The sequence below is a fragment of the Pseudochaenichthys georgianus genome, unplaced genomic scaffold (assembly GCF_902827115.2).
Source record: "Pseudochaenichthys georgianus unplaced genomic scaffold, fPseGeo1.2 scaffold_631_arrow_ctg1, whole genome shotgun sequence".
NCBI lineage: Eukaryota > Metazoa > Chordata > Actinopteri > Perciformes > Channichthyidae > Pseudochaenichthys > Pseudochaenichthys georgianus.
The window spans coordinates 24,377-49,000 of NW_027263188.1; the positions used below are offsets into that span (position 1 = coordinate 24,377).

General features: G+C 42.0%; 2 protein-coding genes across 2 annotated transcripts in view; one reads left to right on the forward strand and one right to left on the reverse strand.

Annotated features, from left to right (window-relative positions):
• Nucleotides 1-1,843: 1,843 nt before the first annotated feature.
• LOC117443590 (serine/threonine-protein kinase VRK1-like) lies at nt 1,844-22,461 on the reverse strand. The gene is made up of 13 exons (XM_034079480.2): nt 22,336-22,461; nt 21,147-21,306; nt 20,698-20,753; nt 16,694-16,763; nt 16,029-16,116; nt 15,485-15,593; nt 14,218-14,310; nt 13,316-13,448; nt 12,459-12,579; nt 12,310-12,368; nt 9,828-9,997; nt 4,563-4,668; nt 1,844-2,148 (listed from the first exon to the last, which is right to left on the reverse strand). Exons 2-13 carry the CDS (start codon nt 21,304-21,306, stop codon nt 2,003-2,005), a joined length of 1,311 nt encoding a protein of 436 aa, XP_033935371.1. The 5' UTR covers nt 22,336-22,461; the 3' UTR covers nt 1,844-2,002.
• Nucleotides 22,462-22,948: 487 nt separating this feature from the next.
• LOC117443589 (protein phosphatase 1 regulatory subunit 37) overlaps nt 22,949-24,624 on the forward strand; it is a gene marked incomplete at its 3' end in the record, with an annotated part of 67,849 nt that continues 66,173 nt past the window's right edge. Inside the window, exon 1 of the mRNA XM_034079479.1 lies at nt 22,949-23,326. Coding sequence (XP_033935370.1) covers nt 23,176-23,326 — 151 coding nt within the window. The remainder of the gene's footprint in view (nt 23,327-24,624) is intronic.

Genomic DNA, 24,624 nt, shown 5'->3' on the forward strand with positions numbered 1-24,624 from the left:
ATACAAAGCCGTGGCAGCACATCACTTCCACCCTCATCCACCTCCACTGGTTGCCGGTGATTTCCCGCATATCATACAAAATCCTCCTCCTTGCCTACAAGTCCCTCCATGCCCTTGGCCCCCAGTACCTATCGGACATCCTTCACCCACATGCCCCACCCCGGAACCTGCGGTCTTCAGACTCTGGCCTGCTCACCACCCCCCGCACCAAACTGCAAACCTTCAGGGACAGAGCCTTCAGTGTAGCAGCCCCCACCCTCTGGAACGCTCTCCCCGCGGAGATCCGCAACATCCCCACACTTGACGCCTTCAAAAGGGCCCTCAAGTCCCATCTGTTTGCTAAGGCCTTTGGCCCCTAATCTATTTGTTGTTTTGTCTGTCTGACTGGTTGTCTGACTGCCTTTTTGTTATGTTTGTTTTGCCCTGTTCTTCTTTGTAAAGCGACCTTGGGTCTCATGAAAGGCGCTATATAAATCCAAGCTCTTATTATTATTATTATTGTGCTATACAGACACTTTTTTGCACTTGTAATGTGCAATAATTATTTTTTTTATAATGTCCAAACATTTTATTACATTTTTATAATGCCTCAAAACCTTAATAATTATTTATCAACTTTTTTTAATTGCTGCTACTCACTTTTAGCCATGGTTGTGTACTAATGTGTCTTTGTTTTGTATTACATTACTAATGTGTGCTTGTTCTCTACATTTATTAAGTTAGCTTACTCTTTATTTGTGCATGCCTTTTTTAAACTGCTATGCCACTTATGTGGTTACACAGTACATTCCCCCGCTGTGGGACTAAATAAGACATTCTGATTCTGAAAAGAGGGTGAGTAAAAGTGGAGGCGATGGATTATAATCTGAATTACATACAAACATACATTAAATCTGAGACGGCTCTCAGTTTCCAGTTCATATGGACATGCCTGGCAACAGTCCTCAACATGTTGTCATAGCAGACACTGGACAGGTGACGGGACACCACTGCACCTTGGGTAGTTCATCTACAGAAAGAGTTCTTTTCCACAGTGGGCCGCGCACATAAATAACATCAGCTGGATCATCAGAAATATGTTATCCAGTGTACGTGCAGTTGTTTTCAGTCGTAATGAATTATCCTTCACATCTTCAACTAACCCACTTTGTTCTCACCGAGGTAAGCCAAAGTGCTTACGCAATGACAGAGAACCTGATTTCTTTGACAGTTCGATCATAGCCCTGGGGTTCATACGACCTTCGAGGTGGTTCATACGACCTTTGAGGTGGCCCAAACGTCTTAAGAAACACTTCAGAAAGCCACTTTTTAAAATAAAAACCAGCATGGTCAGCTAGAGCCGGTAGAGCACGAGACTCTTAATCTCATTGGGCGTGAAGATTACTAAAGGTCCCCTATCAAAAGGCACGTTTTGATGTCTTTTATACATAAATATGTATCAATATCAAATATTTCATCACCCTGGTCCATCACTTGTTACAATAGCATTGGTCCTTTGACTCTGCGTAGAAAGACGTGTCCTCCAGTCTCCAGTGTTGACTGTTTGTCTCCACAGTTCACTTGATATCACTTTGATAACGAGGTCACTGTGAGGCGCACACAGAGGATTACTCACAATGCACACTTAATAAAGACCTCATCGAGACAGGTAGTGCCGTGATCCGTGGCCTCGCAGTGGATCGAGGCCTTGATTTAGAAAAGTCTGTCTGGAATTGATAACTTGCACGTTTCTTGGCTGCTCTCATGAAGAATGAAACAACTGAATCCCTCTCAAAGTGTTTGGGAGTTTCTTTCCATCACAATGTAGCCATTGACCCTGAAACCTTGAATCAAGACAAACAGATTGACCTTTTAATTACTCTTTATTACAATAGGCCTGTCTTCAATGACACCAAATAAAATCAACATGTAATAGTGCGTAACAAATAGAAACCAGAAACAAGTAGAAAAGTGACTCTTGAAGGAGAGGCGGGAGAGAGGAGTGTAGACGGGTGGGGGCGGCTCAGGCGCTGGTCTTCTTGGGTCTGCCTCTGGACCTCAGGGCGAGTCCGGGGGACGTCTGGGTGCCCATCTCCACCAGTCTGGATTTGGGGTCCCCCTTCTTTGGTCCAGGAGTTTTTGCGGGACTCTTCTTCACCCCGTTCACTACTGCAGGGGAGACCATCCTGTTACACTTCAAACACACCAGCTTCATGTACATTGTATGTTTCATTATGTGCACACGGCTTGATATTATCTATGTGCTTGTCTTCTGTCCCAGCTTCCTAGTTAGGAGCTGCCACGCTTGCTCTGTAAGTAAAGTAATGTCTTGTTGTAATAGCTAGCATGATGCTATCTCAGAGATGTTTAGCATTCAGTCCATTGAGCATGGAATATAAAGCATATGCAGATGTTTATGCTACATCCCCAGAACAGGAAACTACACAGAGAAATAGAGTGGCGAAGTCCCTCCCCTTCCGGGGGACCTCCATGGGACCTTATTTCGGAAAAAGTATGTATTGGAGTCAATGGAGAGAGAAAGATTATCTTTTGATTCCGTTTGAATTGTGCAACGAATTACACATATGATGTTTGTCAATTTAAAACATAATTTTGCAAGTGGTCTTGCATACGTCGCCGTCACGTTAGCACATTTCATCTCTTTCTTTCAGAATGAAGCGAAAAGTATTAAGAGAGGTGAAAATCTGGCCATGTGGAGAACTGTACATCAGGCTTGGATTTTAGGGGCAAGGCCATTTGGCCTTTGGTGTCACATGTTTTCAGGGCGGAAAGGCCACATGCCAGGGCACAGAGGCCATTGGGGGAAACATTTGGATTTGGAGCTTACAAATAAATAACTTCACTTTCTAATAACAAAAAACAAATCACTTTTTTAACATCAATAATCGTATCATATATAGGCCTATGCCTCCTTAGTATTACCGTATCTAAAATGAAATACTTTACTTTGAATAATTAGTGTTTGGTATGTTTTCCATCTACTACTCCCATTCACAAATCCAAAATGAAATCTAAAAAACTAAAATTCTATTAATATGTAACAAATATTTTCCATTTCAGAGCAGAAGAAACAGCCTTCAAGGGTTAAACTCTGCACATCATTCAGCAGTGCACAGTGAAGCTCCAACAAGCAATACTTTGAAATGCAAAAGTCTGTGTGTGTGTGTGTGTGTGCGTCTTTAATCAACTCCTCACAGCTCCTCATATCTGTTCAGAAACTGGACAAAAGTTAAAGATGTACAAACCACAGACTGTCTGCGTCATGACGAATACAGTCGCTGCTTTAATTCTGTCTTTAGGACGTTGTTGTGAGTTTGGACGGAGCAGCTACAACGTTAGTTTAGCCTGATGGATCCAATCTCCATTCACAAAACACGCATTTTAAAAGGTTTTTCGCCTGCCGTCTGTCTGCACACTTGTCAAATCATTAAAGCTTGGTTTTTACTAACCGTTATCAGTTTTTAGTTACTTCGGCATCCTTTTGAAACGTGTATTACAATGAAATCACGGTAAAATAGGTTAATTTTGCCGTAGTTGGTTTCCACCACAGTATTTACATGGATATAAGCCCCGCCCCCGCTCCAGCGCGTCCTGTTTGAATGAGAGGAGTAAACACAGCTGACAGCCGCGGTGAAACTCCAGCGGTTAGAGCAATGCGAGTATTCGCATCACGTCCGTTGTGAACGCAGCATAATGCAGTTCAGAAACCTGTTCTGACGCTTTTAAAGCAACTTTTAACAGTGCGAGGGCCCAAAGGCCATGGTGGCCGTAGAATACAATTACAATTATTTGTGGGGCATAACGGCCAAACCGAGGGGCTACGACGGCCATGGCCGTCATGGCCACCGTGAATATCCCACCCTGCTGTACATACACAAAAGGGGAGTTAGTCGGTTCCAGCATGCGGGACCGGCTTTACGAGGTTTCGGTGAGTAACACGAGTGTAATCTGTAACATTAATGTCAGCTAGCTAAATTCATTTAGCGACTCTGGGATTTGTAGTCTTTCTAGTTGCGTATTTTTCATAGTCTTATATTTCAACAGTTTTAAGACGAACTGTGACTTTTTTGACATGGAAATAATTTTTTAAGATTGACAAACATCATGTGTAATTCATGGCACAATTCAAACGGGATCGAAAGATACGTTTTCTCTCCCCATTGACTTCAATACAGAATTGTTCAGAAATAAGGTCCAATGGGGCGGAAGTAGATGGGTGTGACTTCGCCACTCTATGGCATATACTGAACAGAAAGGTTGTCCCATACATTGCATTTCCTTTGGCCTACTTTGGTCCTGACTAAGATATTGAATCTATTCTTCAGATGGATTGCCATCTTAGTTTTAACAGTCCTTCCTCAGGGTGTCATCACTTTGATGACTCGATCCTCTGAATTTTTTTCCAGTGCCACTGTCTAGTCAACATTTAAATACTTTTGATTTGTTGTTGTATTCATTTCCCTGGAAGAGTTAGACATGTTGTTGTATCCTTGTACCATCTCTCCCTAAATATTCATTTAATAAATACATTTTATGTGAATGAGCTCAGATATATCCGATACCTTTTTTCTTTGCGACTCTCTTTTTCTTGATGGGTTGTCCATCGGCCTCATTCTCCTCCTCCTCCTCCTCTTCTTCAGCTGCGGCTTTCTTTCTCTTAGTGGTTTTCTGGAAGGAGAAGAATAGAACAAAATGATGAGTGGACATTTAGGTGAACATGGACTTTAGTATGTGGGAGTTACTTTGAATGTTGTTCAGAATACACAGAATGTATTTCTCTAACATCTGATCCCCTCCTGTAGCTGAGCAGGAGACGGCTGGTCCCACATTCAATGCTCCTTCAAAATAAAACAAACTGCTATAAAGGGATAGCATGTGAAGAGCAACAGTCCTTTCAATGTTGAATGAAGATGTTTTTCAACTAAAAACAAAAAGCAGGGTGTTTGGTGAACAACTCCAGGCCTTCAGAGAGAAACTCTGACTTGGTGATAGGGATGGGTATTAAAGGGGCCCCGGGGCTGAATTATTAAAGGCCGTGGCACCGTTAAGCTCATTGGTCTTTTTATCGATACTGGAGACATTAAAAAAATATATGTCATATGTATTATTGCTGCATAACCATTACATTGCAGTTTTAGTTTCGCCAACTCCGTTTCTGATATGCAATAAAACTACAAAATGCATCTATTGACGTATTTTCGATCCTTCCAATCCAGTCAATTTGTTTAGTGAATTTAGCTTTTTCTTCACAAGAACCGATAAGAGTACCGTTAAAGGACTGGACCGATAAGCGGTATCGATAAAAGTAGCAGTACCGTTAAAACCTTAACGACACCCATCCCTACTCGGTGATGATGCCACAGGACTTCTTCCCCCCGGCTTCTATTTGAAAAGTCTCACCCAGCAGTAATACCTTTAGGTATGAATCCATTTCATGACAGACTGGGTTTCCCTTTGAACCTCAGAGCATGTTTAAGCGTAGGGTCGACAGAGATGCAGGTTCCTCAGCATCACTGAAATATAACATCTGAAATCAAGGCCACTGTAGAGTCTGCTTTGAAAAGAGAAACAGTCACTTCCACTCCTCTGTCCATCCTCCTCTTATTGGGCCTCTATACTGCAGACACACTCTGTGCCCCCCCCCCCCCCCTTTCATTTGTGTCTCCATTTTGACAATTGCTACCTCATGATCACCACACGGCGCCCGCTGAGGTGAACAGATTGGCGGGATAATTACATACAATAACCAGCGCCGGGTGACCTTTCGCTTGGCAAATCCACGTCCCTAGTGACATCATCCATATGCACCGAGAGGGATAGAGAGACGGAGAGAGAGAGAGGCTGGAGAGGGATAGAGAGACGGAGAGAGAGAGAGGCTGGAGAGGGAAAGAGAGAGAGAGAGACAGAGAGAGAGACTGGAGAGGGATAGAGAGAGAGACAGAGAGAGAGGCTGGAGAGGGATAGAGAGACGGAGAGAGAGAGAGGCTGGAGAGGGATAGAGAGACGGAGAGAGAGAGAGGCTGGAGAGGGAAAGAGAGAGAGAGAGAGAGAGAGAGAGACAGAGAGAGAGACTGGAGAGGGATAGAGAGAGAGACAGAGAGAGAGGCTGGAGAGGGATAGAGAGAGAGAGCGAGAGAGGCTGGAGAGGGATAGAGAGAGAGAGCGAGAGAGGCTGGAGAGGGATAGAGAGAGAATTAATTGGTAAATTCCTCGGTAAAATCAGTATTTGGTCTCCTACAAACAAACAAGATGTCTGGCTCTCACAGACCTGTAACTTCTCCTTTAAGAGCCTCCTCTGTCCTCCACTCGTTAACTGTATTAATGGCACCTGTTTGAACTCGTTATCAGTATAAAAGACACCTGTCCACAACCTCCAACAGTCACACTCCAAACTCCACTATGGCCAAGACCAAAGAGCTGTCAAAGGACACCAGAAACACAATGGTAGACCTGCACCAGGCTGGGAAGACTGCATCTGCAATAGGTAAGCAGCTTGGTGTGAAGAAATCAACTGTGGGAGCAATTATTAGAATATGGAAGACATTCAAGACCACTGATAATCTCCCTCGATCTGGGGCTCCACACAAGATCTCACCCCGTGGGGTCAAAGTGATCACAAGAAGAGACGGTGAGCAAAGATCCAGACCCACACGGGGGGACCGAGTCCATGACCTGCAGAGAGCTGGGACCAAAGTAACAAATCCGTGGAAAGGAAAGAATGAATGGGGGCCAATGAATGGGGGCCATGTATCGTGAGATTTTTGAGCGTTTATACGGAGAGTTAAGTCCTCTTACATTAAATGATACAATATTCAAATGTTCCAATTTATCTGTATGTGTATTTATTCCCTGGACCTGTTGTGAGTTGGTGGTGGATCCCTGAGTTACAACCTTCCCCTTTCCCCCCCCATCCGACCCTCTTCTTGGTAACATCTGTGAGCGGCACTTAGCTACGTCTGACACTGAACACTGATTGTTCCCCCCTTACATAAAGACAAAGCATAGCAGATCTCACAAACAGTACAACTGAGGAATAGAAAACTCGTTCTCATGAAATGGTATAGCCCATATACAGACCGGTGCCTGCCGATGACGTCATATCACGCGCCCATGAATGTAAACAGTGGAGGCACAGGGCTACCAGACCTATCGAAAAAGGTTTCAAGCCTATTCCGTTATAATGTACATTATGTATGCCGCATATCACTCGAAATTAAAGTATTAACACCATATAAACATGGCAATTAAACAATAACATTAGAACTCTTATCTGCAATAATTTGAGAATAAACTGGCCACTATTTCAACATATTCAAGTATCGAGGCTTAACGAACATTGTCCAATATAAAATAAGCATAGCACATCACCTACAGAGCGTCTACCTGCCCATAGGTGCCAGACTTTCTCTGTCCTTATTGCAGATCCATCTCCTCCGTTGGCACAGGTAGCGTATTCAATGTCCAGGATCTTCTCGCATGTCCACTGTTGATTTAAGGGCTTCTCTCGCCTCTTCTGCCGAGTTAAATGACATCCTCGTGCCCTTGTTGTTCACTTTCAGAATTGCCGGGTAAATGATGAACGAGTCGATCCCCTTCTGTCGAAGTTTAGTGCGGATCTCCTTGTATTCCTGTCGCTCCTGTGTCGTACCGGGGCTGTAATCGACAACAGCTGTGTCCCGTCTTGGAGAGTCGGTCTAGCTTTCCTCGCGCCTTCAATAACGGCCTGTCTGTCAGTGGAGCGTAGGAGTTTGAGAACCATCTTGAGGTGTTGTTGGAGACAATACGATGTGCCCTATCGATTTCCAGTGGATTATTGTTGGGGCTCTGGATTGAAGGTATCCAGATAGGCAGCATCCTTTGAAGGTAACCCCTGGGATCATCGCCCTCAACACCTGTTGGTAAGTTGACAATCCTTATATTGTTCATTCTGGACCTGTCCTCCAATTCATTGAGCTTCCTTCGCATCTTTGTCACCTCCATGATACACGTGCTAGTTTCCTTCTCATTCTTGCGCACGGCAACCTGAACGCTATCAATCTTATTGAAAACCGTGTCAAACTTCTTTGCTTGACCATCAGCTTGTTCTTTTAATGACCGGAGGATGTTGCCGTTTTCGACCAAGTGCTTCTCTATAGGATTGAGAGCCTTCTCAATATGCAAACTAAAGTTATGGCTAAACAGTAATAAGTTATCATTAAACTTGAATAAAACAACATTAATCATATTTGGATATAGCAATACACTAGCATCCATTAAGATAGATGGGATTTTCATTGAGAGTTAAAGAACATAAATTCCTTGGAATCACAATTGATGAGAAACTGAGCTGGAAACCATAAAACATATTCATTCCAAAGTCTCAAGGAGTATTGCAATATTAAACAAGGCAAAACAGATTCTTGATCAAAATTCCCTCTACATTCTTTACTGTTCATTGGTGTTACCTTATTTAAGTTACTGTGCAGAGGTTTGGGGCAGTAATTATAAAACTACAACACAATGCAAGGCAAGTTTATTTATATAGCACTTTTCGACGCAGGGTAATTCAAAGTGCAAACACAATCCCTATTTATTCTACAAAAAAGAGCAATAAGCCTTATTACAAATGTCGGCTATAGGGATCATACAAACCCATTATTCTTAGAGCTAAAATTATTAAAACTGTCAGATCTTGTTGAATTCCAAATTGCACAAATCATGTTAAAGGCAAAAAACTTTCAATTACCTGAATATTCAGATATTGTTCAATGAAAGACAAGGGAATTATTATTTACGTGGTTCATTTATATTCACTAATGCTAGGGTGCGCTCCACAAAGAGAAGTGTTTGTGTTTGTGGGGTGAAGATCTGGAACAATGTGAGTGAGGAGCTGAAGGGATGTCCAAACATCAAACTATTCAAAAAGAGGTATAAAGACAACTCTCACAAGTTACAGGGAGGAAACTGCTAAACCATAACGGTTATGTTCTTGTTTTGTATTCTATTTATGAATTTGTGTGTGTATGCATTTGTGTATGTACATATGTATATATATATATAAATATATAGAGACCATTCTCCTAACTTGCTTGTATTTATTATATGAATGATTAAATAAATTATTCAAGGTTAAAGTATACATTGATATTGTATGTTAACATATAATAAGATGTAAAAAGAAAAAAAAAAATTCAAAAAGGGAGAAGGGGTCGGATTAAATAAGTGTAAACTTCTTCCGACCCCTTTTCGGACGTGTAATTAGCTAAAGCTTTGTTCTTTATTGATATCAGACAATGATACTACAGATTATTCAATTATTAATTAAATATTTCGTTTTGTTATTGCATTCATTTGAATCGCACTGTATCATGTCTGTATCACCTTTTGTTTCATTTGTATTTTCTTTGGTTTTACACGCTCGAAAAAAAAAAAACTAAACTAAACCCTATCACTAGCGGTCAATGCTCCAATAGCACAGTGCACACTGCACTGCTACGTGCACTGCTACGTCCACAGCTACATTCTTATTGCTACACCTCTGGGTTATTTCAATGTGTTATATAAGTATCAAATGACTCTTGAGTGAGTGTGTGTAACTTTAGCCAGCAAGGAAAAAGGGGGAGAAAGGAGAGCATGTGTGACTGATGATGATGATGATGATGAGTATGTGTGTGCTATAATGTCATAGCTAGTGAGTGCAGCTGTGCAGTGTGTCTACAGTTTGTTCGTCCATAAATAAACACTGCACATACTGATGCACGCTATCATTACTGATAACCTGCAGTGAGTTGGTCATGTTAGTGAAAGACTCTGGAGTGACTGGAGCTGTAGTTTGTGTGTGTCCTGACCTTGGCAGCAGGAGACACAGCTCCACTGACAGCAGGGAACGTGAGTGTGCCGTCATCTTTAGCCCGGATGGACTTGAGGCCGGCCTGCAGGATGGAGCGCAGCTTCTCATACTGAGGCTTGTCTTGGTATCCCAGAGACTTCACCTCCTCCATGAACCTCTGGATCTCCTCTGAAACAAACCAGGGCAAAATAATTGAAACTCATCACACACTGAGACCCTCCAGGATCAGTGGTACCAGTTAGCTCCAGGAGGGGTTTCTTTGTGCTGTGATCCACGTTTAGTGACAGGGACTACATCAATAACCGACTGGACTTGTCTCTCTGTTCCAAGACTTTCTGCTGTGGTCGCAGCGTCCTGCCTGCTTGTGTTTGGTGTGACTTTCCTCAGATGGAGTTGTAAACAACACTTTGCTTGTGTTGGGCGCAGCAGAAGGAAGGAGGTGTGACGCTCCGTGTTCCTCTCCTCTGTCTGAACCACACGCTTCCTGCAGGTCACAGTGCCAACATTAAAAAGGCAACTCTCAACACAGCCAGACATCAAGCGTTAGAGTCGTCTATTACAGTCTCGACTATAAATATTACTGCAGTGTGTTTAAGGACTTTTATTCTAACTAGAAAATGCATTTCCTGCAGAAAATGCGTGCGAATGCTGTAAACTGTGAACATTTATGGCTGAATTTAGCTGAAAATGCAGAAAAAGCTGAAAGTGTTATTAGCTGAATGGTAGCTGCTTTTAGCAAAACAAATGCAGAAAAAGCTTCATATTTAAAAGAAAATGTTTAAAAAAGGTATAACCAACAACATGTATAGCCTTGATGTCCTGAAATAGCTGAATAATGTAATAGTTGAATGGGTTCTGCAGCTGAAAATAGGCTGAAGGAGTTCAATATCAGATGTAAGTAGTAGTGAATGAATTTGTATTAAGATGAGAAAAGAAAGTAAAAAGGCTTGGGAAAGCAGCAGAATATTTGAACTGCAAACTTTTGAACTAACTTGATGGTGAATGATCTGTCGCCATGCCAAAGGCATTTGATGACATCCCATAATACTCTTAGATGTATTGATGGCTGCATTGTTACCAAACCTGTGAAGTTTTGGGCCATTTCGAGCATTTTCACTGAAGTTATGAGAAAACCGTGTTTCATGGTGAGCATTGTGTTGCCATGACAACAGCATTTGAAGAAATCTCAAAACTGTCCCGTAGATGTCTTCACGGCTGGACTGTTAACACACATGTGAAGTTTGAGCACTTTTTGAACATTTTCATAGGAGTTACACATTAAATTAGGAGGTTACATTACTCTCTCTCTTCTCTCTCTCTTCTCTTGATCGCCCTCTCTCTCTTCTAACCCTCAATCTTGATCTTCTCTTGATCATTCATCATCGGTGTGTGTCTGTGTGAGAGAGAGTGTGTGTGTGTGTGTCTGTGTGTGAGAGAGAGAGAGAGAGAGAGAGTGTGTGTGAAAGAGAGAGTGTGTGTGTGTGAAAGAGAGTGTGTGTGTGTGAAAGAGAGAGTGTGTGTGTGTGAAAGAGAGTGTGTGTGTGTGAAAGAGAGAGTGTGTGTGTGAGATGCATTTGGCGCAAAGTGTAGGAAAAGTGGATTTGAAGGCATCTCCCATGGACTTCATTGTTACAAAAATAGTTTAAAAAGCTGAATATTTCAAAAAGTATAAAATATTTTTAAAACGTTGAAGGTTTCCCATCGATTCCTGAACAGGCTGAAACAGCATTCCACTAATGAGGACCGATCAGGTCTGGATTTAGAGGGCTATTCATAGACGTGAATAACAGGGTTCCTAAAGCTTAAGGATAGTTAGATTTAGGACTTTTTATAACGTTTAAAATGTCTTAATGCCTCTTGGAATTCAATTTAAGACCAACTTTACAACAACCTACATTAAAGAAAGAAAACACATCAATGACTTTGCACACATGTTTACTGTAACCTTGGCATGTTTCTCGTGTTCACTCAGCAGGTGGCATTGCACTGCCTTTGATTCCCATCTTGCAGTTTGCTCAAATGCTCTCCAAATAGTTGGGCTGTCCTCGACAATAGAAATTCTCCTATGAATAATCCACCAGGCAACTTGTTAATGAAGTCTTTTGTTGTGATGAGCTTAGAAAAGGCCTTATTTTCACATGAATTAATCAAATGCCCTTAAGGGCTTTAAGGATCGCGGGAACCCTGTTATTATTAGGAAATAACCTTATCAATCAAATCCATCTTGATGATACAAGAAGCTTTATATTCTGTCATTCAAATGTATTGTGATTGTAAGTTTGGGGTGTCTGTTTAAAGCAATTCCAAATCGTTAGCAGTGGATCACAGACCCACAGATCCACAGATCCCTACCCCACTGGAGTCATTCTGGTGGAAGCACGTTTATAATATTGGGCTGTCAAAATCAAATAGACTTGTCTTAACTCTTCCTTAATGAGGAAGGTGCATGGCCCTGTTCCTCTATGTGTGTGTGTTCTTACCTGGCTTGTCTTGAGAGGAGAAACATTGGTTCATAAATTCAGAGATGTTTTCTTGGCTCCTGTAAGAGAAAAGCAAGCAGCGTGTTTCTTCTCAGTGGACCCCCAGCTTTACCTGAGAGGTCAGATTTGTGATGATATGTGCCGCTCACCTGATTTTGCAGTCTCTGACGTAGAGGGGGTCCTGCAGCTTGTCCTCCCAGGGCAGGCGTCCACACAGCCACTGCACCATGCAGTAGCACAGGATCTCTAGGTCGCTGCGCCGGCACGCAGCTACACACACACACACAACCACATCAGCAGCAGCATCACCTACTGCCACTCTGCCAGCAACAGCATCACCAGCATCACATGCTGAGCTAGAGCCGAGTAGGAATGATCCCTCGTCTGGAAGTGAAAGCTTTTTGGAACTTGAAAGGTCTGAGGTTAACACAAGCTGAAGAGATTTGAATGTTTTGTTCTCCGACATAAAACATGTCAGTAAATACTCTCATAAAAACAGAGTGAATAAATTAGACTACTAAACATTAGCCGCCTTTAGTTTAGCATCTGTGAAGTGAAGTCATGTGACCGTGATGCAGTTCCTTTATGGGCTAACATTAGCTTCTTACTTTAAGAGATTGCATCTACGTTTGAACAAGTGGTGTTCATTTGTGGATGAAAAACGTGTTTTCTGCAATCTGCCACAACCTTTTTTGTTGATGCTAACTTCTGGGTCGGCCTACACACAGACATGAGCACTGCACCACGATGTGTTAGCTCTGAAGCTGGAGTCAGGACATGGTGGCTTTGAAGTTAAGTCAATCACAAACACTGCAATGTCTGGTTTTATGAGAAATGTTCACGTTCTTTTGGTTGAGACCCCACCGTTTACATCACTTTCAGATGGTTGTGTGTAATTAGTGGGACCAGCGACACATCACTGATACTTTTCTGCATGGCCTTCCTCTTTCTGTAAAGGTAGGGTACGGGAGCTTTCATGAACCTACTCGTAGTGTGATGTACCTACTTGCTCCTTTGTGTGCGTCGATGCTTGTGAACTCGATGGTACCGTCGTGACATCTCTTGGGGTCCTCCTTGTACTCTTTTATCACACTATCGGGTGCATACCGGTATGCCAGCCCATAGTCTACCAAGTACACCTGAAAGACAAACACACACCAACAACAGGATTAAGCCTGTTCTCCATTTATAAAAACACATTTGCCATGTTTCAGCACTTTAACTGACAGCATGGGGAGGAGATGATTCCCCCGTTTTTAAATTCTAACTGTTCTTCCATCGACATAAACTAAGCATTATTATTTAGTCTTTAATTGCTTTAATAAAGAAACTTGCAAAAATAAGAACAAAGCTACATCCCAGTAACTCCGGGGGAAAACATACAAACACCTCACCTCATAACACAGTCCTGAGGGCCCGTTCTTAAATTGTCCTTTATCAAAAGCTTTTTAATAACACCACCAATGATACATTATTAATCTGCAAATTAAATATTTCCCCCTGCCGTGTTTGTTAGGAAAACCTCTTAGCTGCTGCCATCTAATCTCCCCGTTTGGAACACACACACCACACCCAGCACACCCACACCCACACCCACACCCACACACACACACACACACACACACACACACACACACACACACACACACACACACACACACACACACACACACACACACACACACACACACACACACACACACTCCCTCCCTCCCTCCCTCCTCTGCAGGATTAATTGAATCTAATGAAGCAGCACGTGTGTGTGATGATCAAAAACACACTCCCCTCGCCGCTTCAGGAGCAGCGAGGGGTCAGAGGAGCTCGTGCTGAAAAGTTTAAGGTTGTAGAAGCACCATTTTAAAACAGAATGTTTGATTTTATTCTTTGGATGCTTCAAGCTGTACTGACCTGGTCTGGATCACTGTGGCCCAACATGAGGTTGGAGGCCTTGATGTCGGCATGAACGTACTCATGGTCATGGATGAACTCCAGAATATCCAACTGAAGAGGCAAAGAAACAAGGATAAACATTAATATTAGCATTCTAATATCTTAATAACATGGGTTCATGCAGAAGTGATCCATGTCATTAGTCAGGCGTATTAATTAATTAATAACGTATTAACCAAATTATTGGAAAGGGGACATGCAGAATGCACTTTGTGATGTCTTTTATACACCCCGCCGTGTGTCAGGAGTCTCACGCAGCGTCAGGAAATATAACCCTCTCTTTTCCTCCGTGCCCACATCTCTAAAAACAGGGGAACAACGGAGCTGATCCAGATGTGCGTCCGATATGACGTAATATCTGAAATGTGGGCTGGCTTTACGCCCACGGCCCCCATCAGAAACGTTGCTATCAGAAACCATGCTGACTGCCTCAAAGGGCGAAGCAGCGAGCCCTGCAGCCCCGCCAACACGGCACCCAGACCTTTCAAACATACGTCCTTATTTAAATACCCCACTATATTTAAGAAACAAAATATCACTAATATCTAAACGTATTCACCTGACCAACTGTTAAGAAGCAGAATCTACATTAGTCAGAACAACCTTTAGAAAACAGTTGTCCCTTTGCCTCGTGATGATAAATGATACTAGAGTGCCACTAACACGGAGCTCATCAATACTGAAACTTTTCTGAAACCTGAGCAGCTGAAGCACACTACCCGAGCTAAAGCACACTACCCGGGCTAAAGCACACTACCCGAGCTAAAGCACACTACCCGGGCTAAAGCACACTACCCGAGCTAAAGCACACTACCCGAGCTAAAGCACACTACCCGAGCTAAAGCACACTACCCGGGCTAAAGCACACTACCCGGGCTAAAGCACACTACCCGAGCTAAAGCACACTACCCGAGCTAAAGCACACTACCCGAGCTAAAGCACACTACCCGAGCTAAAGCACACTACCCGAGCTAAAGCACACTACCCGAGCTAAAGCACACTACCCGGGCTAAAGCACACTACCCGAGCTAAAGCACACTACCCGGGCTAAAGCACTCTACCCGGGCTAAAGCACACTACCCGGGGCTCTATCGCAGGGTACTAGAAGGTCTGGCAACCATTTCTGTCCTGCTTTGAGAACTAATTCTCTAACATTGAAATAACGTAGCCAACGTACGCCTCTTGCCACTCAGTGGAAAACATGAAGTGAAATGAAAACACCAACCAGACGCAGAGCGAGCTGGAGAACCAGCTTTCTTGGGAACCTCCTCCCACATTCTTCAAACTTCTTCTGCAGGTCTGTGCCGAGCCGGTCGATAACCATGAACCTGTACCTGGAGGGAACAAACAATACGTCTGCAGCTTCTGAGGTGTCGCACTGCAGTACAGTGCTGCTGTAGCTCAGTTTATTCTGAGCTGTAAGATCAGCTATTTTTGATCATTCATTTTATGGTTAGATGTCAAATTGCCAAGTTCAAATAAGCAAGTGTCCTTATTCATTGTGTTGTGTCATGATGGTCTGTAAATCCAAAAGCTGTTCAAATCCTAAAGAAACGTAACCAGCTCACTCTTTTTTCAATACTCCAGAGTATGAACGTTCTTTGCATGTTGCAGACTATTTGTACTTGTGTTAGGTTATTCCAATTATATTTTAACAACATCTTGTATCGTATAAGGTTCATTTATACTAGCAAACTCTTGGATCAAGAGTTGCGTCCGATGGAAGACTAAAAGTGTGAAAGGTGAACTTCACTTGAGAAATGGCTTACCTTTTCCCTCCTCTCTCATGCAGGCCTGAGCCCCAGTACCTTGGCACGCCCAGAACGTTCAGCTTGTGAGACTTCACCCAGCTCTGAACTGCAGGACAAGATGGTGTTTGAGAAATGGGCTGAAAGTATGTGTAATGCCCACTCAGCCAAGGACAGTGGGGTTGTTACTGTCTCATGCGGCATGCTGCTGACTGGAGCTGGGGTAACTGGGTGATGGCTGTAATGCTTAAAGTAATAAGAGTATAATTCCATGGGGGTGGGGGGGGGGGGGGGGGGCAGCACTGCCGCGAGCTAATCTGCTGCTGGGACAAATATTTACCAACAACGTGAGATTCCAGCATGAATAAAATATGAGCTTCGGTTCCTTAGTAATATAACAGTTAATTGTCAGGGGAGATTGACATTTGGATTGTTATTATATAAAATGCAAAGCTGTGGCCTGGGGGCCAACAGCACTGCCACCAAAAGCTTCCCTTCCTCTGCAGGGCCCCCCGCACCTCAGACACGAGATTGTCTTTTTTAATTAAACAACTTTCTTTCTTTTATTTGTTTGCCGTGCTGGAGAGTTGGGTTATGATCACAAGGCTACCTTTAGTTAATGGCATACTTCTAGGTGTGTGTGTGTGTGTGTGAGGGTGTGTGTGAGGAATGGTAAGTTGGCTTACTCAGGTCAGGTTTAGCAGCTCTCATGTAGAACTTGAGCTCCGAGAACAGTGGTCCATTGTCACTGGGCTCCTGTGGGCAAAAGAACCAGATTACTGATCAGCATGTTAACACTGGGGATGCACCAACTGCTCATTTCTAAGCCGAGTCCAAAACTGATGTTTAAATTAATGAAGAATTAACACTTCCGATACCAATGTTTTTAGCCATTTCACTAAATGACATTTAGTGTCTTTTGGCTCGGACAGAGAAATTCTCGGGCTGTTTTAATGTTTTTCTTAAGGCCAGCTGACACCAAAGAACTGACACAGGCGGACCCCCGACTGTTGTGTCGCCTCACGTCTCCTGCGTCTTGGCCATGTGTCGCACTGGAACACACCGCAAAGACTTCAGCCGACGGCCAAGAAGCACGTACGAACTGCGCATGCGCGAATGGCAATTACCAGCAGGCGTCGGGAGTGTGTATTCGTCATTCAAAAGAGGCAACAACCGGAAGACAGACTGCGTGATATAAACAAACAACAAATAACGTGTGCGTTCCATTTTCACTCTACAGCAAGAAGCTCATGGGGCTTTCCCGAACCTGTGTCGAGAGCTGGGCTGCAGTCGAATAGTCCAACTATCAGCTCCTAAGTTCTAACCCTATCTCCTATTCCTTGACCTCTGAGTGAAACGTCACGGGGTTAAGGGATAGTGGATAGGAGAATCCAAAGGACTTAGGAGAACTGCGGTACTTTAGAGAATCGACTGCACTTTCACTATCCCACGTGTTTCTGATGCACCAGCGGACGTCCTGAATGTGCGTCTGCTGCTGTGGGGAAACCATGGAAACTACAGTTTTCTATACAGCGGACTACAACATGGATGTTCAATAAGAACGAGGGACTCCTGTGAACTCATCGAGAGACTCTGCACCGTGCTCTGATGCTGCTGCTTTGCTTTATGAACGGGGACAACAGAGAAACAGATTCTTCATGACCAAAGTTGGAATTGAAATAAAAAAGAAAAGTGAAACTTATGCTCGTCACCCTCTCCCTCCGGTCCATATTAATACAAATGATCCCAATACGTATGATTGTATGAAAAGATCTTAAAATCAATACAAATGTATTTATTATAAACGTTAGTCCTTAACATCTATCACTGTGTATATCACCATTCAAACATCTTTTAAAAGTTGAACAAACCCCACACAGCTCAGTAAAGACTGAAATGTTGACTTTATTTGATAATTTCAGTAAAAACTAACGTTCATATTTCTCTCTTTGATTATCATACTGATGAACGTTCAGAACAAAGCACTTTGGCAACTTACCACATACGTTTTAAAATGCTTAATAAGCACCGTAACTTTCATGATATCATTTCTCGGTCATAATCGGTTGTTTCCGTGAACGGCCGATTGTTGTGTGACAGTAAATGCTGCGGCTGCAATGCATTGTGGGACAGCATTTTCTCCTCTCCTTTCGTCAAGGGAGGTCCAGTGGTTCCTAAGTTAAAGGAGCTTATAAAGGAAGTTTGAAACCTCCTTTCCTATCATCTAGAGCAGAGCTTCTCAAACTTTTTTCAGTAATGTACCCCCTTTGAAACATTTTCTCAGCCAAGTACCCCCTGACCGATCCCGAACATTTTTGATCGAAAAAGCCTATATAAATAATTACAATATAGTGATGTTCCCTCAGTGTGTGATGTATTAACTCCTTCGTGGTATGCATTACAACAAACTAAGGATATTTTCATTTTATGCATGAAAAAAAATAACATAACACTTTTATAAAACAGATTTTTCCAAGGAGATTTTCAATTTAAGTATATATGTTATTATGAAAAACTATAAAACACAATACACACATTTGACATGTTTATATGAGGACCCCCTTGGTGGTTCTAGGAATGTTTTATATAAATTTGTGTTTTCTATTTAACTTATTTTACGTGATTCTTTTTTTAATTAACCTTTTTTTTATCTCACGTACCCCCTGCAGTACCCCAACGCACCCCCAGGGGTCCGCGTACCCCCATTTGAGAATCACTGATCTAGAGAATTCGAACGGCACTTATCTTGGCTGCCACTGAGGGACTTCCGGGTCATTTCACTCCGTTAGGAAGGTCTAAGAGAAATGGACTATTCGACTGCAGCCCTGGAGTTAAATGAAATCTCAGATTTGCCTTCTTAATAGTTTGTTTGGGTCCCTCACTTCCGTTTGGCTTCTCATGCACTGATTCGCTAGCTGAACAGCCAATCAGAGTGATTTCTTTTGCCGACAGGGTTTTCGGCCGAAAAGGTGTCGGCACGGCTGAAAAGACACGACGGTGCGGGACACACCAATCTGAGTAGGGCGTGTCGACGCTCTTCGTCAGCCTGACGCCCATTGGTGTGTCCGGGGCTTTAGAGCTGATGGCACAGCAGACTCATTCAGACAAAGTTTAGGAGAGGTAAAACATTTTCCAGGGAAGTGATCAGAAGTTGGCAAGATTCTCTGGTGATAGATTACTCTACTGATTCAGAATAAAAACTATCTTTATCTGGAAGAAATCCTGCAGCATGCACTCTTCTTCCTCTTCACAGACAGTAGATGGCCTCTATATTACTTTAAAATGGTGGTACATTGTCCACAAAAATGTATCGCATTCAGAATTTGTCCATCATATAAAAAAAATGCAGTTCGATAGGGATGGGTACCGAGCCCCGGTATTAAACGGGCCCTGGGGCTGAATTATTAAAGACCGTGGTACCATTAAGCTCCAACGTTAACGGCCTTTCAATCAGTACTGGAGACATGTAAAACATATATATCATGTGTATTATTGCTACACAAACATTATATTGCAGTTTTAGTGTCGCCAACTCGCCAAAAAGACTGCAAAATGCTTCTATGATTATTTTTAGTATTTTCGATCTCTCTCCCCTGCCTGCTTGCGAGGGGGCGTGCAGTTTACACACGCAGCTGCTACATGCAGCAACACACACACACACACACACACACACACACACACACACACACACACACGGAGGAGATGACGGAGAGAACGCGCTCCGAGGTGGTTAAACTTTACCCGTCTCGATGTGGACAATGCTCGTTGCCTAAAGTGCAATAAGAGTTTAGCATGTCAGGGCGGTAACACGAGCTATTTGTCTAAACATTTAGCAAAAGTGCTCCACATCCAGACGGAGGAATGCACCGGGTTCCACTGTCTTTCTAGCAGCTCTGTAGCCCCGCCCACGAGTAACGTTTCCACGTCAGGTGTTCTGTATGCTAGCAGCAACACACGGAGTTAACTCAATGATACAAACATGGGTTAATGATTAGAGGTATTTATTTTTGTTAAAGTTTCAGCCATTCTGTTTACAGTTCTGTCATCAGATTATTTAATATGATTTGTTTTAAACGTTGTTGTTTCTTTTGATGTGAAATATTATGTATTTAATTTAAATAAAAAGCAATGTTAGTTTTGTTCAAAATGTGTTTAGTTAGTTTACCTTATTTTTCTCTCCAAAAGAACAGATAAATGACCGGACCGATAAGCGGTATCGATAAAAGTAGTAGTACCGTTAAAACCTTAACGATACTCATCCCTACAGTTCGATCAACAGTTCCAAGTCCTTCAAAAGAATCACCGACTCATGCCATTGGCCCATATGTGCCGTACATCAGTGCATCTCTTCAATACAAGGGACTGTTGCTGCAGGCAAGGAGGCAGAACAGCTGTGTGTTGTCTAACGTCTTCTTCAAACTAAATACTACACAGGGAAGCTGCTGGCATTGTACATATTGATAATATCCTCTATCATGGTATATGTGATATTATTAACACCATGATAAAATATAATTATTTGACAGATTATTAAGAAACAATGTGTCGTTTAAAGTGAATGGAATGTATTGTTCTGTTTTTAGCGAGAGTTGGAATTGGCATTGACTATCATTGATCATTGAATTCATTGTGAAATCCAAAGTGCATATGAAAACACTTGAGTTATTGTGCAGGTTGTTTAGAGACTCACCACTTTGATGACATACGGAGCATCAGCACCCACAGGCTTGGCAGAATTCTCATGAGCTGGGAACAAGAGAACGGAACACTTCTGACGGTTCATATGCATATAGACTTTCTGCACTTCATTGCTTTTATTTCATTATGTTTATCCTTTTTCCCACCTTTCATTTTAAGATGTAAGAATGCCCGAACACATTGCTGCTTTAACTAAATCATTTCCCAGTTATGGATCAATAAAGTACCTATCTATCTCTATAGTTGTATTCATCTGCAATGTCACATTTTTCAGATTATAACTTGGTCAGTAAAAAGTGTCTGAGAGTTACACATCTTAATCTGAATTCAGTGATTACGCTTAGTCTTAAAACACGTCTGCAGTCCCATGACCTATAAATGTCTTTCAGCATTGCATGTTGGATTTCTGAGGTGCTTTATCTGCATTCAATCTATTCTTACCCAAATATAAGAGACCAAAGCCCCCTTGGCCGATGGGAGCCCCCAGCTTCCAGGACTTCTTCCCTGTGTCTGTGAGGACCTCTCCGGGGGGGAACTCCTCCGCCAGCTGCCTCTTGGATGGAGCTCTGCCTTTTCCTGCCGCCTTCTTTTTAGGAGGCATCTAAAGCACACACACCCAGCGTCACATGGTATTCTCCAGTGTTGGAAGAAGTACTTACATCCATTACTTAAATAGAAGTGCATATACTATGGTCTTAGAATACTCCACTACAAGTAAAATCCCCGATTACAAAATGTTATTTAAGTCAAAGTAAAAAAGTATTAGCAGCCAAATATGCTTCAAGTATCAAAAGTAATAGAAATGTACATGCAAGATACATCATTCCACAGTATTATATTATTATGGTTATCATGATATTCTGTTGTTATACATGTAAGACCTTTTTAGTGGTGTAGTTTGTCAATATGGACCAGATTTAAATACTTGAAATACTGTGCAGATCAGTACTGCATTTTACCATATCAGTTTATAGTTTGTTTTATAAGTGCAATGTTTGAGAGTGTTCAAATAAATGTAGTAGAGTAAAAAGTACGATATTTGCCTATATTTGTGGAGTAGAAGTATAAAGTTGTATTCAATGGAAATACTATAGTAGAAATGTGTCAACAACTACAATACTTGAGTAAATGTACTTAGTTACTTTCCAACATTGCTATTCTCCATGCTTTATGACCTAATGCATGTTGGGCTTAGGTTTTCAAAGTGTAAAGGTTATGTATATGCGGGTTTCACATTCGGTGCTACATGAAGTCCGGTTCATCTGTTTACCAGCGGATAACCGTAAGTTTAACACTTCCTGTCGTCTTCAGCTTTAACGTTTGGTAAACAAAGCTTTACTGTACAGACACAGTCAGTATGTGTAAAGCAAAGATAACAGCCCCCGTCATCATGAACAATTACGTGTACAGCCTTACAACGTTAGAGGGCGAACGGTATCGTTATACCGTTCGCCATCGTTCGTTACATTGTTGTCAGTGTCGGTTAACGTTAGCTATCATGCTAACCTGGCTATCTGATTAGCTTGTCACGCTAGCTTCTCATGTCGTTTATTACGTTCGTCGATATCTGCGACGCTGTCAGTCAAACAGCCACTAACACTATTTATGAAATGATGGGATGAATACACACCTTGACTTTGTTGTTTATTGTAGGTCAAGCCGTATGAACATGGAGGTATAGGATGTAAATGCGTATTGAACGAGGACCAAACTTCCCGCAAAACTACCGGTCAGGAAGTGACGTCAGCACGTTTTGCTATTCTATTGGCCGAGTACGCTGCGTATCTTACGTCAGTGATTCCAGCGTTTGAAGATGTTTACTGCACAGGTGAAGAAGAAGCTTTTATTTTAGCTTACAGTTTCATACTTCTATACAAGTTAAAGTCAGTGTTAGAGTCAGTATAGAAACACTACAGCTCAAGTTATTTTCACTAAATGTGTATTGTGTTGATGATGTGAAATATAATCAAGTGTTAAATCAGACTAAATTTAGTTCCACCTGGAGTAAATTCACAAGCTACCCTGCAGTATACAAAGTCATTCAAACTAGCTGCACCTTTACCAGCTTTGATAACACTTTAATGATCAATCATTATAAAACATATCATATATATTATTCTGAAATGGACCAATCTGCACAACACTACTTTTACTTTTGGAACTCTATTTTGATGCTAATACTGTTATTTCACGTTGGAAGTGTGCAGAGCCTCACCTATTTGAAATGTGTAATTTGATATGAACATATTGGGTTTCACTTGCAACCCGGTGCACACCTCATGAATAAGATATCCGTTCTTCAGTGTTGTCTTTCCAGGTGACCACAGAGTGGAGAGAGCAGCACTTCCAAGAGGGCAGATGGAACTGTGTGTACGTCAGCTGTTGCACACACTCTAATGAGTGTGACTCCAGTCTCTCCTGGAGGAGCTCAGTGGATCTGGACCCCCATGGTGGAGTCCTTAACAGAGCGATGAGCCACTGCAGCGACAACGAGGAGCAGAGTGATGACGGAGCAGAGAGAGCCAGGAACCAGAAGAAGAGAAGTAAAGGAGAGAAGCGTGTGTCCTTCCCCCCCGACGGACAGATAGTGTCCGGCTTCGCTGAGCACAGGGACAGAGAGGGTGAGCTGCTGTTTGAATACCAGTAAACGTTTGAGGCTGATTCATTATCACGATGTGTCATTTTGAAGACTATGGTCATTGCATTGAGTCATGTTAGTGTATTCTAGAACCCTGAAGGCAGGAGAGACTGAAAAGAGTCATGGGAAGCTTATAAAAGTTAACAGCATTTAATTACACAAGAAGCGGTGGTGTACAAAATTATGTGCGAGTGGAGGCGCTCTCCTCATCCGACCGGTCAGCAGGTAGAAGAGGTCAATCCTTGGCTTGCTCTTCCTGTTGTCATCTGAGGTCTTCTCCTATTGGCCGGCGTCGTCGGGGGGCGGGTCCAATGCAATTCCTGCCTTTTTATGTTGTTAAATTACATCATTCTGGTGTCTGTGGTTATTTAAACATTCCCTAATAAACGTTATTCAGCGGGAATAAATGAGTGCTAAACCCAGTGTGCTCAGTGTACAACATCACATGTCAATTCACCTTTGATTCACGGTTTGAAAATGCAGCATTTCGCCACATGCTAATGAAAACCGGAAGTGAAGCATTTTCAGAATAAAAGTATTAAATTAATAGTTAGTGAACTTCAGGTTTTTTAAATTAAATAGTGTATTTAATTCAAATTACGCCATATCAACATTGATTTTAATTTCTAACAGTCACCATGAATTAAAAACGTTTTCACTTATACCATTAGTTAAATAATCCAAAACATTCAGATGTCTTCATTTGCTGTATAATTAAATAACTTCTCTCTTTAAGCTCCTGAAATGTAGCATATGTTGGGTGAATTTCTCACATTAAACAACACACTCCACACTTTCACTATATTGATGCTTTTCTTTGGACTGGGTATTATAGCTTGTTTTAGTTATATATCATATAAGTTAAAGGTACCTGAACCACTATTCATTACAATATATTTGGCTTTTATTCAAACTCCTAAACACAGCTATAAATGTGTTGTGTGCTTTCCAAAAATCATTCTTGCAACCATCAGGCTAGAATAACCTCTTTACCCTCATCACCACTTGAAATTGAATATAAAGCTGTCATATCTTCCTGGGACCCGAGGAAAAAAAGTGTCTTCCTATTTCCTTTTTTTTGTGATTTCCTACCTATTTAGGGTTAAAAAAACATCTTGCAATTTAGACTTTTTTTATTTTATTTTATTTTAAAATGTTACATTATGTCCACTGTAGAGGACGTCGGGACCATATTAGTTTGAAAAGACAGCCAAAATTAACAGATGGACTATATAACGTATTGTGGTTATAGAGTGATATTAATACAATAACACATTCACC

Excerpts from the sequence above, each read along its gene's own strand:
- LOC117443590 (XM_034079480.2), bottom strand. The coding sequence starts at position 21,306 with ATGCCTCCTAAAAAGAAGGCGGCAGGAAAAGGCAGAGCTCCATCCAAG. Across the intron at positions 13,449-14,217 it reads GCCACAGTGATCCAGACCAG|GTGTACTTGGTAGACTATGG; the intron begins GTCAGTACAGCT and ends TTTGTCTTTCAG. Across the intron at positions 12,369-12,458 it reads GTCAGAGACTGCAAAATCAG|GAGCCAAGAAAACATCTCTG; the intron begins GTGAGCGGCACA and ends TTTCTCTTACAG.